At 35.2% G+C, this 15,693-nt stretch overlaps 1 protein-coding gene across 12 annotated transcripts in view; it reads left to right on the top strand.

Moving 5' to 3' along the window:
- AKAP9 (A-kinase anchoring protein 9) overlaps nucleotides 1-15,693 on the top strand; it is a 163,040-nt gene that overhangs the window by 129,338 nt on the left and 18,009 nt on the right. For 11 of the 12 annotated variants that reach the window (XM_070471720.1, XM_070471707.1, XM_070471727.1 and 8 more), the window contains 12 exons: nucleotides 59-235; nucleotides 845-949; nucleotides 5,993-6,145; nucleotides 6,478-6,657; nucleotides 7,628-8,704; nucleotides 9,850-9,990; nucleotides 10,472-10,960; nucleotides 11,366-11,429; nucleotides 11,520-11,641; nucleotides 12,203-12,394; nucleotides 12,657-12,845; nucleotides 15,210-15,354. In XM_070471720.1, coding sequence (XP_070327821.1) covers nucleotides 59-235; nucleotides 845-949; nucleotides 5,993-6,145; nucleotides 6,478-6,657; nucleotides 7,628-8,704; nucleotides 9,850-9,990; nucleotides 10,472-10,960; nucleotides 11,366-11,429; nucleotides 11,520-11,641; nucleotides 12,203-12,394; nucleotides 12,657-12,845; nucleotides 15,210-15,354 — 3,034 coding nt within the window. The remainder of the gene's footprint in view (nucleotides 1-58; nucleotides 236-844; nucleotides 950-5,992; nucleotides 6,146-6,477; nucleotides 6,658-7,627; nucleotides 8,705-9,849; nucleotides 9,991-10,471; nucleotides 10,961-11,365; nucleotides 11,430-11,519; nucleotides 11,642-12,202; nucleotides 12,395-12,656; nucleotides 12,846-15,209; nucleotides 15,355-15,693) is intronic. The other variant, XM_070471756.1, reaches the window with a different exon arrangement.

The raw sequence follows: 15,693 nt of genomic DNA, 5'->3' as shown, positions 1-15,693 counted from the left end.
AGATTACTAACATGCTTACATATTTTAACATTACAGTTTTTGCTTATTATATTTCCAGGTTGAGCAGTTAACAAATCATCTGAAAGAAAAAACAGACAAGTGCAGTGAGCTTTTGCTGTCTAAAGAGCAGCTTCAGAGGGATATACAGGAGCGGAATGAAGAAATTGAGAAACTGGAGTTCAGAGTAAGGGAGCTGGAGCAAGCCTTACTCGTTAGTGCAGACACTTTTCAAAAGGTATGACGTTTTCTTTGGGTTAATTTTATCAAATGTTTTAGTACCGATTACAGTTGGTTACATGAACAGCAGTTTATTTACATAAAAAAATTACTAAGGACTCTGTTGATAGTGCATAATGTATGTCTTCATTGACATCATAACCGTTTATGTTTATTCTTTTCTCCAAATATCCTTTGCATACTGGGTCCTGATTAAGAAAGATTAATTTAGCCAGAAGATTTAATTACCCTTTTAAGCATTAATAAGATTCTAAAATAACAGCCAAGTGAAAATCTGTAGGCACCAATTCAAGCTGATGCTGTGCCCCAGACTAAGAAGCAGTGAGATCTGTTCCTATTATGCCAAAGAAAAGCAGGATAAGGAAATTTGGGAGGGGAGGAGATGAGGGGACAGCCTTCATTTTACCTGAGAAATGAATTTTAAGGTTGTCAGGCATTCTTGTTTTAATTTATATAAAGTGCATTCAAGAGTAAATGTTGTACCTTTTGATTATTCACTAATGTAGGCTACTTCTAATTCAAGAAATAGAATTGCTACTTCTCCAATTAAAATGGATAATCAGGTTTTAATGTCTGAAATTTTGAGACAATTTTTATGTATTTAAAGGTAGAGGACCGAAAACAGTTTGGAGCTGTAGAAGCTAAAGCAGAATTGTCTCTAGAAATACAATTGCAGGCAGAGCGAGATGCCATAGACAGAAAGGAAAAAGAGGTAAGTTTATTTTTAATGACAAAATGTGGCTTGAATTACTTTAGAAAATTTAACTTAATTAGAATAGTATGGTGTGAAACCAAAGTATAGACTATTTCTTAGCTCATTGCCTAAGTTGACGTTGAAGACAGTAAACATTTGAACCAGTAAACTGGAATGAAGAAGAGGGGACAAGTAGCCTTGACAGAGGCGGGAGTTTTGAGGACAAAAAGGTGGCCAGTTTGGTAGGTATGAATTAAATGAAGATGAGAGGAGAGAGAGAGACTAGTGTTGGGACACAAGGAAGTGTCTTCCTCCTGGCCTTGCCATAGACTTTGAACTATTGCTACTTTCCTGTGGGGTTTGTTTTTGCTGAACTTACATTTCCATGGGAGATAATAGTGCCTTTTTATAGTATAGTAATAAACATGGCCTTAATTCTGTAAAGTTCTTCTATGTTCTTCTGCTCCCTACCTTCCCCCTACCCCAAGAAAACCAGAAGATGCACTTTTAAAACAGCCATCATTTTCAAGTCCTAATTATTTAATCCTTTGTCTGTCATTAGTTTTTCTCTAGCATATTGTACCTTGCTATATAGCTATAGCATATCATTTTAAATGTTTCAGAAGTTTGAATTACATTTTTATCTCTTTCCATATAATTTTCTCAGAACATTTGATGTGTATTTATTGAGTGTAAACAGTTTATAAATGTTAATGAGTACTTTGCAAAAAAGATTGATTTAGATGTCACCTAAAACTATAGCTCAGAGAACTTGTAGTTTAGAGAAGAAAAAAGTCATCTATATAAATAATGGAAATGATTATTTTCATGAAAATTATTATTTTCTCATCTCATAGCACTAACTAATGTTTATCTAAGAGATTCTTATTTTATTTTTTGGCTTTTATGTGAGTGACTGGGGACACTTGTTGACATATAACCACTTTTGTTATGTGTGCTTCAAAAATAATTAACATTTAAAGATTTCTCTTACACTAAATAATCAAATAGATGATCTGCTTTCTAAAAAGATGGGACTCCAAAACTGGTCACAAAGGCAGAAATAATTGATTAAATATAGTAAGATTTTATATTGTCGTTTGAATTTTCTTTAACACTACTTAACCACTTCATTTCTTGAAGTAAGGATCCAATACTGTCTCCTACTTACTTAGAATTACATTTGTTGGAATCACAAGAGATCTTGGAGAGCTTCTAACAGCTAGCTACCAGTCTTTACAGCTGAAACAGAGCCAACCCTGTTGAATGAGTAGAAAATTAAGTTGACAGCTAACCTTGATCCACTCCAGTGCTCTTGCCTGGGAAATCCCGTGGGCAGTGGAGCTGGCAGGCGACAGTCCATGGGGTCACAGAAAGGCGGACATAAGTTAGTGACTAAACAACAAACTTGGTCTGCTGATTTTGAAAAACAGTGACAGTAACTGGAGACTGAAAGATAGGGATGTGAAAATGAAACATATCTTTTAATGAAAATAACTTCTTAAGCATTCTCTCCTGCACTAGACAAATGTTTTCAGACATCTGACAGTATAAACGTAAGTTGTCTATGTGTCGTTATATTTGAGATACTTCCTACTACTCTCATACCCTAACTGTGTGTACAACTTTTTAAGAAGTTTATTAAAATATTTAGAAATGCAGAGTGAAAGAAAAGAAAACCTTAGAAGATAAGGGTTTCAGGCTGTATAAGAGAAGGAGAATAATGTGGAGAGAAATAGAAGAATTTCTTTAAGAAAAAGATGCTTTCAATAGGATAGGTTTTAAATAGAGCAACTTAGCAGCAGCAGCAATGAGATCTAACTTACAAATGACAATAATAAATAATAGTAGTTAACTTTGTTGAGGTCTGTGCTAGAAAGTGGTCGGTATTTTAATTAATGCCTTGTGTCGTTAACCTTACACTCTCCCTGAGGATAGGTTCTTTTGGAGTTTCCACTTTATTCTTGAGTAAACCAGATCTCAATAAAGGTTAAGGAACTTGCTCATGGTCTGTACACGGTAGGTGGCTGAACAAGAATTCCTCCTCGATTTCTCTGATTCTGGAGCTTTGTGGTGCTTTACTGTCAAAACATCCGGGCAGGTTTTGCCTTGCTGATGAGAAATTATCATAGACAGTCATGCAGTATTTATTGAATTGCCTTGTGTAGAGCACCACTGCCCAATTTTAAAACCAGCGCCAGTCTCAAGGACTCTTCTATCTAATTAGGATATATATATGCATGTGTGTGCTGGACTGTGATAAGTTGCTTCAGTCGTGTCCGACTCTTTGTGACCGCATGGACTGTAGCCCACCAGGCTCCTCTTTCCATAGGATTCTCCAGGCAAGAATACTGGAGTGGGTTGCCATGCCCTTCTCCAGGAGATCTTCCCGACCCAGGGATCTAACCTGTATCTCTTATGTTTCCTGCATTGGCAGGAGGGTTCTTTACCACTAGTGCCACCTGGGAAGCGTGTGTGTGTGTACATGTGTGTGTGTGTGTGTGTAGCCCGTGTGTGTGTACACATTTAACGCCCGTGTGTGTGTACATATTTGAAAGAAAAAATTCTTAAAACACAAATAGGTGCTGATTAATGTAATCCAGATAATCTAGATATCATTTGATAGCTAAATTAAACAAGGTTAAACCAAAAAGCTGCCATTCTGTTTTTAAGCCTTAATAATATTTTTCTGGTTCTTGGTTATCATAGCCTCAGAAATAAGACAGCCAGGGACTGAAACTGAAGAATGCCTCACGGTGTCATTTTGGGAGTTGAAGTCTCTATTTTGCTGCCTGAAGTTCCGCTGCGTATGGTGGGGGTGTTAGTGCTTTAGATGAGTGCTTCTGAAACTTGAATGCACCGTGAATCCCCTTAGGGGTCATTTTAAAAGGAAGACTCTGATTCAGTGGGCCCAGGGTGAGGCCTGAGAATCTGCTTCAAACATGTTCCCATGTGATGCTAGTTCTCCTCCTGGGGCTACGCTTTGAATATTAAGGCTAAGAATTTGACCGTAAACTGTTTTATCAAAAAAGAAAATAAGTATCAGGTGAGACACACAATTAGGGCAGCAATTTTGAGCTTAAATATCTATTTGTGTGTTGAAATAATACCTTGTCACCAAAAGTAGTCATAGAAGATAGAAGTGTAAATGTCATCTGTTAGGTAACTTTGAAGAAGATGTAATCATCACAGTTTTCAGGAGACTAACTTAATAATTATATGTGTGCAACTAGTAACTATATTTCAGGTGTTATTACTGAGTTTAATACCAGTATTAAAGAAAATTATTTAAATGTAAGTCTTAGGCATTAGTTATTAGAGGTAGGATAAATAATGGTTAAGAATGTCAGGTTCCAGAGGTAAACTCCTCAGGTTCAAAAGTGACTTCCACGCACTAGCCCTGTGACTGCAGAACGAGGGACTCCTGTCTCAGTGACCCCCTTCCTCATCTCTGAAATGGAGATAATCCTAGTAAAGATGTATAAAGTCATTATAGGGCTTTTAAAGAATAATACATATAAAGCATATTATGCAGTGTCTTTAACAATAAGTTGCCTGTAAGCGTCAGTTGCTCGGTCACGTCCGACTCCTTGCAGCCCCACGGGCTGTAGCCCGCCAGGGTCCTCTGTCCATGGAATTCTCCAGGCAAGAATATGGAGTTGGTTTCCATCCCTTTCTTCGGGGATCTTCCCAGGCCAGGAATCGAACCCAAGTCTCCTGCCTTGCAGGCAGATTCTTTACCACCTGAGCCATCAGGGAAGCTGTGAACGATGGCTGTTTATTACTAACATAAATATGATTTCTGTTACAGAAATATTAGGTTAAATGACTTTGAAGGTCTTTGCTTTGCTAATGCTAAGACAGAATTCTGACTGCTTGTACTCCGTCACTCTGTCGTGTCCGACCCTTTGTTACCCCATGGACTGTAGCTTTACAGGCTCCTCTGTCCATGGAATTCTCCAGGCAAGAATACTGGAGTGGTTGCCATTTCCTCCTCCATCTGACGACATGTTGGTGTGTAATCAGAATGTGCCCCCTTTCAGGTTCTAAGATAATAAATGATTTGTAAGTTTTCTCTGGGCCAGCTGCCACTAAATGCTGCCCTTGTATCTTAGGTTGGTTTTAATGCAGCAGTTTTGATCATTAGATAAAAAAACATTTGAAAATCTAATTAAATTTAATTAAAATCTAATTAATCATTAGATTATCTAATAAATTATCTAATTTATCATTAGATAAATAAACATTTCAAAATAAAAATTTGAAAACATTTTAATTTCATTAAAAATGTACTAAGAACTTGCAAAGCATTGAGGTAAACAACTGTTCCTGTCCTCAAGCAAGCCCAATTTTTAAAATATACTTTAGCTCTTACTATTCACCATTAGTTTCAATCTCTGAATAACTATCAAAGAGCAATTGCTTTACCATTAGTGGTAATCTCACTCAGAGCTGAATTTCAGTTGTCTTACGTATAGGAATACTCTAGTTTTCTCCTAAAATGGTTTTACTAACTTACGCTGTAAGTTTCTATATGTCAGACCTAAGTATCTCTTGGTCTTAGAGTCTCCATCTGCTCCCTTCTGCCCAAATAAGGCATGTGGCTGCCAAATCTTTTATGGGGTTAAGTATTAATATGGACTAAATTGAGTTAGTCTCACTTGGTGGCTAAAATAACTGAATTAATTCTACAGCTTTCTTGAGCCTTTTTGATAGCAGTTAATTTAACATAAAATAAGATTTAAAATGTGGATTCTTTCCCTTCCTCTCATGACTCATGCTTTATCAGAAGACAATATTTGGTAGGAAATGATTCCTTATAGCCTTCCTCTGAAGGACAGTTTGGGAAGGACAGTTTTAAAGTGTTTAGTTTGAAAATGTCTAGAAACCACGCAGTTATATCTGGCTTAGAGAAACCCCTTTCCTTTATTTTCATGGCTCACCTGTTTTGAGCATGTATACTGTAGAGCTTAATCCAGCACTCTTCATTCTCTCTTGACAAATAAACATCTATATGAACAGTTGTTTTTCTCTTTCCCTTTGATAATTTTGGTATCAAAGATCACAAACTTAGAAGAGCAATTAGAACAGTTCAGAGAAGAACTGGAAAATAAGAATGAAGAAGTCCAGCAACTACATATGCAGTTAGAAATACAGAAAAAGGAATCTACTACCCGCCTACAAGAACTTGAACAAGAAAACAAATTATTTAAGGTAATTGCTCAAGGAAAACTTTGCCTCTAAATAATTCATTGTTTTTGTCTTGTATAGTCATAGTATTAAGCATTTGCTAAATCCAGCTGCTACATAATACTTAACAGAGGAATAATAGCTGCAAATGGATTTGCATAGAGTTTATCTTCAACCCAACATAAATGTTTGAATTCATAAGATATGAAAAATTTTGGAGACCTTTATCAAAACATTTTAAGATTTATTAATTTACAATAATTATAAGCTGTAGCTTGGTAAGAGTTAATTGACAGAATGTTCTAAAGATCACATGTAATGCTCTATCCAACTGAGATGGTTATCTTTGTTCCTAGGATGAAATGGAGAAACTGGGATTTATCATAAAGGAATCTGATGCTATCTCTACTCAGGATCAACATGTACTGTTGGGGAAATTTGCTCAAATAATGCAAGAAAAAGAGATAGAAATTGACCGATTGAATGAGAAAATTATGAAACTTCAGCATCAACTTAAAATGACAACAGATAACAAGGTACACTAATTTAAAATTACACTATATGAAACTATTTAAATGAGAATTTTATTTTTATTGAAGTAGTTGATTTACACTGTGGTGTTAATATCAGGTGTATAGCAAATGGATCCAGTTTTCTCCAGATTATTTTCCATTATAAGTTATTACAAGATATTAAACAGAGTTCCCTCCATTATCCAGTGAACCTTTCATGCTTATCTTTTTTATGTATAGTAATTTGTGTTGCTCTGAACATTGGGGTGTGTGTATCTTTTCAAATTAGACTTCTTGCCTTTTTTGGATATATGCCCAGGAGTAGGATTGCTGGATCATATAGTAGTTCTGTTTTTTAAGGAACCTCCATACTGCTTTTCATAGTGGTTAAGCTAGAATTTTAAAGGACAAAATAGTTATTTTTCAGTTTCTTTTTTAATGTAAAAACCAAATAAAACCTAATTCTCTTTTATCCATTAATTTTAATTTATTAAGACATATTAGTTTAACAAGCTATCTGTATTTGTATCCATTCCTAATATTGTCAAACATTTTTGATGTTTCATAGTCTCTGGTAACTCAGATTTCATTGTATCATTCTAACCAAAATACTAAAAACTTCAAAATTCTTCTATTATGTTTGAGTTTTTAAATCAGATAATGATATTTAAGCACTATCTGTTATAGACTTTTATTTCAATACTTTTCATCCTTTTCAATTAGAATATATTGATACTGACAATTTTAGTTATAGGAAATCAGCTATTAAATGCATGAATTTCTTTATATTTAATAATTTTCTGAAGTTCTAAATAAGGTCATTTTTGGTATGATGTAAGACTTGGGGTCTATATTAAAATTAATTCAGTATTTCTGAGAAGTATATTATTTTTGTGTATGTGATCAACACTTTAAGATATTGCCCTAATAAAATAAAATTCCCCAAATATAAATAAATAGTTATTACATATGTTGCTTTTTTGTTAACTGATAGGTTATTGAAGAAAAAAATGAACTTATAAGGGATCTTGAAACCCAGATAGAATGTTTGTTGAGTGATCAAGAATGTGTGAAGAAAAATAGAGAAGAAGAAATTGAGCAGCTGAATGAAGTGATTGAAAAACTTCAACAGGAATTGGCAAATATTGAACAAAAGACATCAGTGGTTGCTAATTCTCTCCCAGAAGAAGCAGATAGTTTAAAACATCAGTTGGATATGGTAACAGCTGAAAAACTGGCTTTGGAACAGCAAGTAGAAAACACTAATGAAGAAATGGCCTTGACGAAAAATGCACTTAAAGAAACCAACTTAAAAATGAACCAACTAACAGAAGAATTATGCAACTTAAAGAGAGAACGTGAAAATATTGAAAAAATCCATAGCATACCGGAGAAAAGTGTTATCATGGCTATAGATGACCTGAACAAAAACAACCCAGGCCTACAAGTAGTCCTTCCTGAGGATGTCCTTCAACCCCTAGAAAATCAGACTTACCTCAGTTCTTATGAAGAAAACAGCAGAGTTTCCATAAGCAGCTTGGAAGCAAAGGTGCTTCAGCTCGAGAGCACTGTGCGTGCAAAGGACTTAGAACTTACCCGGTGTCATAGACAGATAGAGGACATGCGGGAGCAAGGCCAGGCTGAGAAAGAGGTGCTGAGAAAGAATATTGTAGACCTGCAGAATACACTTGAGGAGAAAGTTGCCGCTGCCCTTGTGAGTCAAGTCCAACTTGAAGCAGTTAAAGAATATGCAAAATTCTGGCAAGATAAACAATCAACTTCATCAGAACCTGAAAGAACAAATATACAGAATTTGACTCAACTAACAGAAAATGAAATGGAGTCAAATGTGTCAGCACTTACCTTGAGGATATCAGAATTAGAAAGCCAGGTAGTTGAAATGCAGACTAGTTTGATTTTAGAAAAAGAACAGATAGAAATCGCAGAAAAAAATGCTCTGGAAAAAGAAAAGAAGCTACTAGAACTGCAGAAGCTGTTGGAGGACAATGAGAAAAAACAGGGAGGCAAAGAAAGGGAAGGACGCCCTCCAGGAGATTTTGAAGTTCTCAAGGTTAATTTGTATTTAATGTTTTTCACTTAAATACCTTAAGAAACTCTTTTCCCTTTTCCTTAAACTTAATGCTAACTTATTAAATTCATACAATGTTCTTTTATAAAAAAAATTACCATTCTGTATGGTCATAATATTATCACTAGAATAATGGATACAAACTGTATTTTGTATAGTTTTAAAATCACAGTATTTGTTTTACTGCTATAGTCATTATGAGCAGTCATAAGCAGAGCCGTCCCAAGAAACATGGAAATGTTAAGTATAGCAAATGTCCTCTGGAACTTGTGTGAATTTTTTCCCTCTTTCTTCTAATATGCATGTTAAGTGTTATCATTCCTTTTACACAATGAAAAGCATCAGAATATATTAGTGTTCTAGTGCATTAATGTATGAGTGGTAAATCATTTGCTTTTACAGATTCTGTACCTCTGTTAGATTTCATCCTTTCTTCTCTGAAAGTCTGTTTATGTAAAGTCCTGAAAGTGTAGGTATTTCTTAGCATAGGACAGATGTGAAAGGACTTTAATTTTCAGATTCTCACTTTATATATTTGTAATTTTGAGTAATGTGTAGTCTTATCTGAACACCAGAAATTAACTGATATATTAGGTTCCTATGAATATTTATTTGTCAAAAAGTAGTAATTCTTTCCATTTACTAGGCTTTTTCCTTCTAGCTAACTGAAACTATATAAATTACTGTAAATAATATTTAAAATAGCAACGTGACTTTCCATATAATTAAAATATCTTAGTAAGATTTTCTTATTTCCTAATATCTAAGAAATATCTTAGTAAACCACCTCATATCTTTTGAGGAGGGTGATATAAATATGAAAAATTTTTGAATAGATAACTGAAGCTACTTCATTAATTATAAATTTTTTAAGATATATTCTAATGACATGATTTACCTTTCATTCCCAGAAAAATCTTTCTTTTTGTGTGTGTGTGTACTGACTCAGGAATATAAAATGATGGTTCTGTAGAGTTTCCCTATTTGTTGAAAGAACATGGGTCATTTTAACCCCTTTAATCTGATAGGCAGTTGTTCCTGAAAAAGCTTTATTGAAATATTCAAGTACCTTGAATTTGGCTTTGTTTTTTGAAAATGACGTGTTTGTGTTTTCCACTACCATTCAGACAACTGCTGAGCTGTTTCATACCAATGAAGAAAATGGATTTTTTGGTCAGCTTGAGAGTGTTAGAGCGGAGTCAGCAGCTACCAAAGAAGAACTTGCCAGTTACAAAGAGAAAGCAGAAAAACTTCAAGAAGAGCTTTTGGTAAAATTAATAACATAGCTTCTATTTCTACCTATTTTATTTCAAAGTGTATATTCTCTTAATATGAAAACAATTCTATATCTGTAACTTAACAGCTAGGAAAAAAATCTTTCATAAGCTTGATGAAAAGTCATTATAAATTTCATTGCTCTCATCTTGTTTGATTTTCCTTGGAATCTCTTTAATCTTTTAGTCTCTTAAAAGGGGGATGCTTTTAATTTTCTAGTCTAGTTAATGAAGAAGGAGAAAGATGGATGTTAACCCCTGAGAACCGAAAATATGAGTCCAATAAAATGATTTCACTTCTGTGTTAATCTGTGACTCTACATATATGCAAATGTGTATGAAAACTCTGTTTCTGAAATGTTTTCCCTGTTATTGTGTCGAAAATGAGCATATTAGCATGAATTATACTCTCAACCCTAAATTCTACATGTGATATTTTTACCTGAATGTTCTAAACTGTTGTTTTATGTTTTAGGTAAAAGAAACATATACAGCATTTCTCCAGAAAGATTTAAGCCAAGTTAGGGATCAACTCAAAAAGGCAGAAGCAAAATTATCCTGCTTCTCAGAAAGAGAAGATAATTCTGAGGTACAGGAAGACAGAAAAGTCTTCACATTAGAGCCACTTCCTATAAAAGTGGGTCGAAGCTCCGCATCCCAGACAGATGGGACCCTCAAGGTCAGCAGCAGCAATCAGACTCCACAAGTTCTTCTTAGAAATGCAGGAATCCAGATTGACTTACAGAGGGAATGTTCATCAGAAGAAGTCACTGAAATAATTAATCAGTTTACGGAAAAGATTGAGCAGATGCAAGAACTACATGCTGCTGAAATTCTGGATATGGAATCCAGACACATTTCAGAAACTGAAACCTTAAAGAGAGATCATTATGTCGCTGTCCAGTTACTGACAGAGGAATGTAGTACCTTGAAGGCGGTGATACAGTGTCTGAGGTCTAGAGAGGTATTTGGTTTCCACAGTGTATTTTTTCAACATTCTGTGGTTTGTTTGTTTTTTTCCAAAATTTTATGTTGTTAAGAGATAAATTTGGGGGCAATTTCTTCCTTATAATAAAACTACAATTTAAAATCTTTCTTTTGTTTATAGTCAAATAATAATGTCCCACAAAGCTCCTATGCAAATTTAGAACCTGATGTTATCATTGCTTAATTTATTAATGTCTCTTATTATGGTAATATATCCGTGAAGAAAAAAATTAAACCCTTACTGTAAACCATGGATAGTTTTATTTATTGTGAAAGGTGTGGACATACTTGTTTGACAGCATTACAAAAAAAGTAAAATGTTAATTGACCTTTTTTTTAGTGAAGCAAAAAATGTTTTATTTATTTTGTTTTCTCTGATTAGGGCTCCTCAATTCCTGAGTTAACACATTCTGATGCTTACCAAACTAGAGAAATATGTTCCAGTGGTAAGTTATATAAACTTCTGAAATTTTTATAGTACTTACTTTAAAAAGAGTTTGTTTCTCTTTGGTTCTCAACGGTTTTCTTTATTTTAGATTCTGGATCAGACTGGGGTCAGGGAATTTATCTTTCACAAAGTCAGGGATTTGACACAGCATCGGAAGGCCGAGGAGAAGAAGGTGAAAGTTCAGGAGATTCATTTCCAAAGAAAATAAAGGTACTAGAAGACAGCCATCTTTCAGTAAAACTTAGCCAGCGTAGTTTCTATGTTGAACCATAATAGTTTATTAGAAGTTAGTATAGAAGATCTTACTATATTAAGATCTCTCTGAAGAGAGAATTTCATAGCCGGAAGGAAGCTTGCAGCTCTATTTAGTTTTATTTCTGTATTTTACAGTTCATAAAGTAGAATATATTTAATTGTATAAAGATTTTTAAAAATTTCTACTCCTAATATCTTTGTTTGCCAAATTATTAAAGCAGTCTCAAAGACTAGAACCTATCTTCTACAGATTTCTTTTGGTCAAATTAGTGCCTGATACTAAACCCACATCAGATAAGTAGGAAGAACTCACAGGAGGAGAGCTCCATAAGGGCAGAGACGGTCTTCTGGGGCTGGCTTACCCCTCCACAGGAAGAAGGCGTTCAGTAATGGGGGCTGGCGTTTACTTCCTGTAGTGGCTTTGCTAAGTCTGTCTACCTGGGAGTTCTCTTTTCATGTCTGACTTTACAGCTTTTGAAAAAGTCTTCATCCTGGCTTTTGTGTTCTGGCTTCTAGGGCTTACTGAGAGCTGTCCATACGGAAGGCATGCAGGTGCTGTCTCTCACTGAGTCTCCCTGTAGTGACGGAGAAGACCATTCTGCTCAGCAGACTTCAGAGTCTTGGCTGGAAGAGAGAAGAGCTTACCTCAGTACAATTTCATCTCTTAAGGAGTTAATTACCAAAATGCAAGTGCAAAGAGAAGCCAAGGTACTCAAAGACTATTGTGCATCTAAGTAGCTTTATATGATTTTTATCAATAATAAGGATCTTTGCCAAATTAACTTGTCTTTTATGATGTTCTTCACATAAATTTCTATGTATTGTTTAAATGCTCCAGCTTGCACACTTGAAAATAAATTTGTATCCTCTCAGGCTTCTAATGCTGATTTTGGTTAGCAGACAAATATCATTTCTAGAACAGTTCTTAGCTTACTTGAAAACTAACATTTGTTTTTTTGTACTCTGCTAGGTTTATGATAGTTCTCAACCTCATGAGAGCTCCTCCGACTGGCGAGGTGAACTTCTGCTTGCTCTTCAGCAGGTTTTCTTAAAGGAGCGCAGTGTTTTACTGGCCGCATTTCAGACTGAGCTGACAGCTCTAGGTACAGGAGATGCGGTTGAATTATTAAACTGTTTGGAACAGAGAATACATGAACAGGTATCAAAATGAGACTGTTAAAAAAACTTTAAAACAAAGAATGCTTTTTAATAGTAATGAGAAAATGTTTACTCTAAAACTCTATTAGTTTTAGAGTAAGTCTTATGGTTAAAATTTTAACAGGAGCCACTAAGAATATTTAGGATAAAAAGTATTACTGCAAATATTTTGTCTTATGTTAGAAAATAAGCAGGACTAAAAATTAATGAGTTAATCATCCAATTTGGGAAGTTAGAAAAAGACTAATAAAATAAGTCTAAAGAAAACAGAAAGAATAAAATACCGTCAGTTCTCTTTATTTGCAGAAGTAAGATTGGTAAAGCTGTTGTGAATATTGAGCCATTACCAGCAGGGGAAAGCCTGTGAGTCCCTGGTGGTGACACTTCTGTCAGGCAGTAAATACATAATCTTATTTTATGTGCATTTCTATTTAAAGATACCCTATTGATTATGTATTGTTGAATCATTAACATTGAACTCATGGCCAGCTGCACTGTAACTTAAACCTAAACAAAACTTTTCTAACACATGCATTTTCTCTGTAATGTATCTTTCAGCCTTGTTAGGCATCCTGGACAATAATACTTCGTGTCTATGTTTGGGAACCATTTTAAACAGCAAAATCATCAATACAAATCACAAAAGTACCCAAAATATGGCACGAAGTAGATGACAAAAGGATACTTGTTTACAGTGTAAGAAATAAAAGATGGCAAAATATCACCTTGCTTGATTTCCACTAGAAACGTGTGAATGTGGCAATTTAAATTTCTTGCTGCTCTGTGCACATGTTTGAGAATGACTGTTAAGAGCATCACAAGTATTGAATTTAGGGTCACAGATAAATTTTCATGAGTAGACAGATTCTTAAATATGTAATCCACAAATAATGAGCCTCAACTCTAATAAAGAAAAAAGAACTTAATGAAATGGATACACTGGTACAGTAGAGAGGATGAAAAGTTGAAAGTTGACTCTTTGAAAGGTGAATAAAATAGGGGCTTTTCTGGAGACTAAGTTAAGGAAAATGGTAAAGCACTCTTTAAATTCTGGCCACAGCACGAGGCATGTGGGATTTTAGTCCCCCACCGGGGATAGGGGGCTTGCCCAGTGGCTCGGCAGTTAAAGAGTCCTGCAGCACAGGAGACCGAGATGTGGGTTCGATCCCTGCATCGGGAAGACACCCCCTGGAGGAGGAAACCACGTCTCCCTGTGCTAGTCTTGTCTGAAAATCCCACGGACAGAGGAGCCAGATGGGCTGCAGTCCAGAGGGTCGCAGGGAGTCAGCTGGACGCAACTGAGCGGCGAAGCACACAGGCGCAGCGCGCACCGACCCTGCGCACTCTGCAGTGCGGTGCAGGGTCTTAAACACTGCATACCAGGAACGTCCCAGGTGTGGTTTTAAAATAGTCACTTAGAGTAGCATCAAGTGGACAGATTCCTAAAAGTATGCATACTACTAAAACTGACGAAAAAGTAGACAACCTGAGTAGACCTATAACAAAGAGTTAAATTCATAGTTTTAAAACTTTTCACAAAGTACAACTCGGGATTAGATGGCTTCACGAGTGAATTCTTCCAAATGTTGAAAGAAGTAATACTAGTTCTTCACAAACTCTTGCAAAATAAAGAAAGAAACACTTGCCAGCTCATTCCGTGAGGCCAGTATTGCTCTAACTCTAAAACCAGACAGAAATATCCCAAGAAAAGACATCTACAAACCAAATACCTAATGAGAATAGAAGTCAGTGGAAAAATGGACAGGTGTTAAAGAATGTGCTCATGAAAGAAATGAAGAGTATCCAATAAATATATGAAAAGATGCTCAAATAAAATGTGCTGTATTATTCATACCAGGGAATACTGTATGATATTGACATGAGTGTGAAGTAGAGCTATGTGTGTCAGCCAGGATGGTTCTCCAGTGTATCCAGTGAGAAAAGCAAAAATGAACACAGTATGATGCCATTTGTACACAGTTTTAAAACATGTAAGAACTGTGTATTTTTTAGGGGGTGTGTGTGTGTCTAATATATTATACAGAGTACATGAAAGTAACACCAGACTCAGAACCTAGTTATTTCTTGAGCAGATAGTGCAGGGGAGGGTGTGTTCACGGAGGTGTACCCGAGAGACTTTAGCTGTGTAGGGGCTATGCGTGTTTATTATATTACTCATCATATTTTATCATGTGTTTAAAGATTTTTGAAATAAATGCAAAGACTAATAATCTGAAAAGTAAATCCTAATGATCAGGAAAATTAATAACTTTTCCCAAAATTTTAGCATGTCATTCTTCTTCAGACTTCCTAGTTTTTAATGTTACTGTCTTTACAACCCTCTTGACTTTTTTTTTTTTTACAGGGTATTGAATATCAAGCAGCTATGGAATGCCTCCAGAAAGCAGACAGAAGGAGTTTGTTAGCTGAAATTCAAGCACTGCATGCTCAAATGAATATTAAGAAAATGACTCTGAAAAGAGAGCAAGAGATTGATCAGCCAAGCCAAGGTATGCTATACAACAGGCTCATATGGTGACATAAGTAGGTGAAAGAAACTGTTTCACTTTGTTTCCCTTGTTATTATTCAGTTAAAACACATTTCTTCTTAGTCACATTTTTTCCTCATTCTCCTATCCGTATGTTAATCTGCATTAATTACTATCGGGATTAAAGAGGGATCCAGTTTGTTTTAAGATATATGTATAAAAGATAGATATACACACATGTATAATACTTAAAATATTTTTTAGAATTGAAATATATTCATTTACATTAGGGTTTTCTAGCCAGGCAGAAACTCATACTCAGCTTTGGGAATGAGATAAAAAATGCTCAGTTATGCTATG

This window comes from Odocoileus virginianus, chromosome 1, assembly GCF_023699985.2.
Source record: "Odocoileus virginianus isolate 20LAN1187 ecotype Illinois chromosome 1, Ovbor_1.2, whole genome shotgun sequence".
NCBI classification, from domain to species: Eukaryota; Metazoa; Chordata; class Mammalia; order Artiodactyla; family Cervidae; genus Odocoileus; species Odocoileus virginianus.
This window is presented reverse-complemented; position numbering and strand designations above follow the sequence as displayed.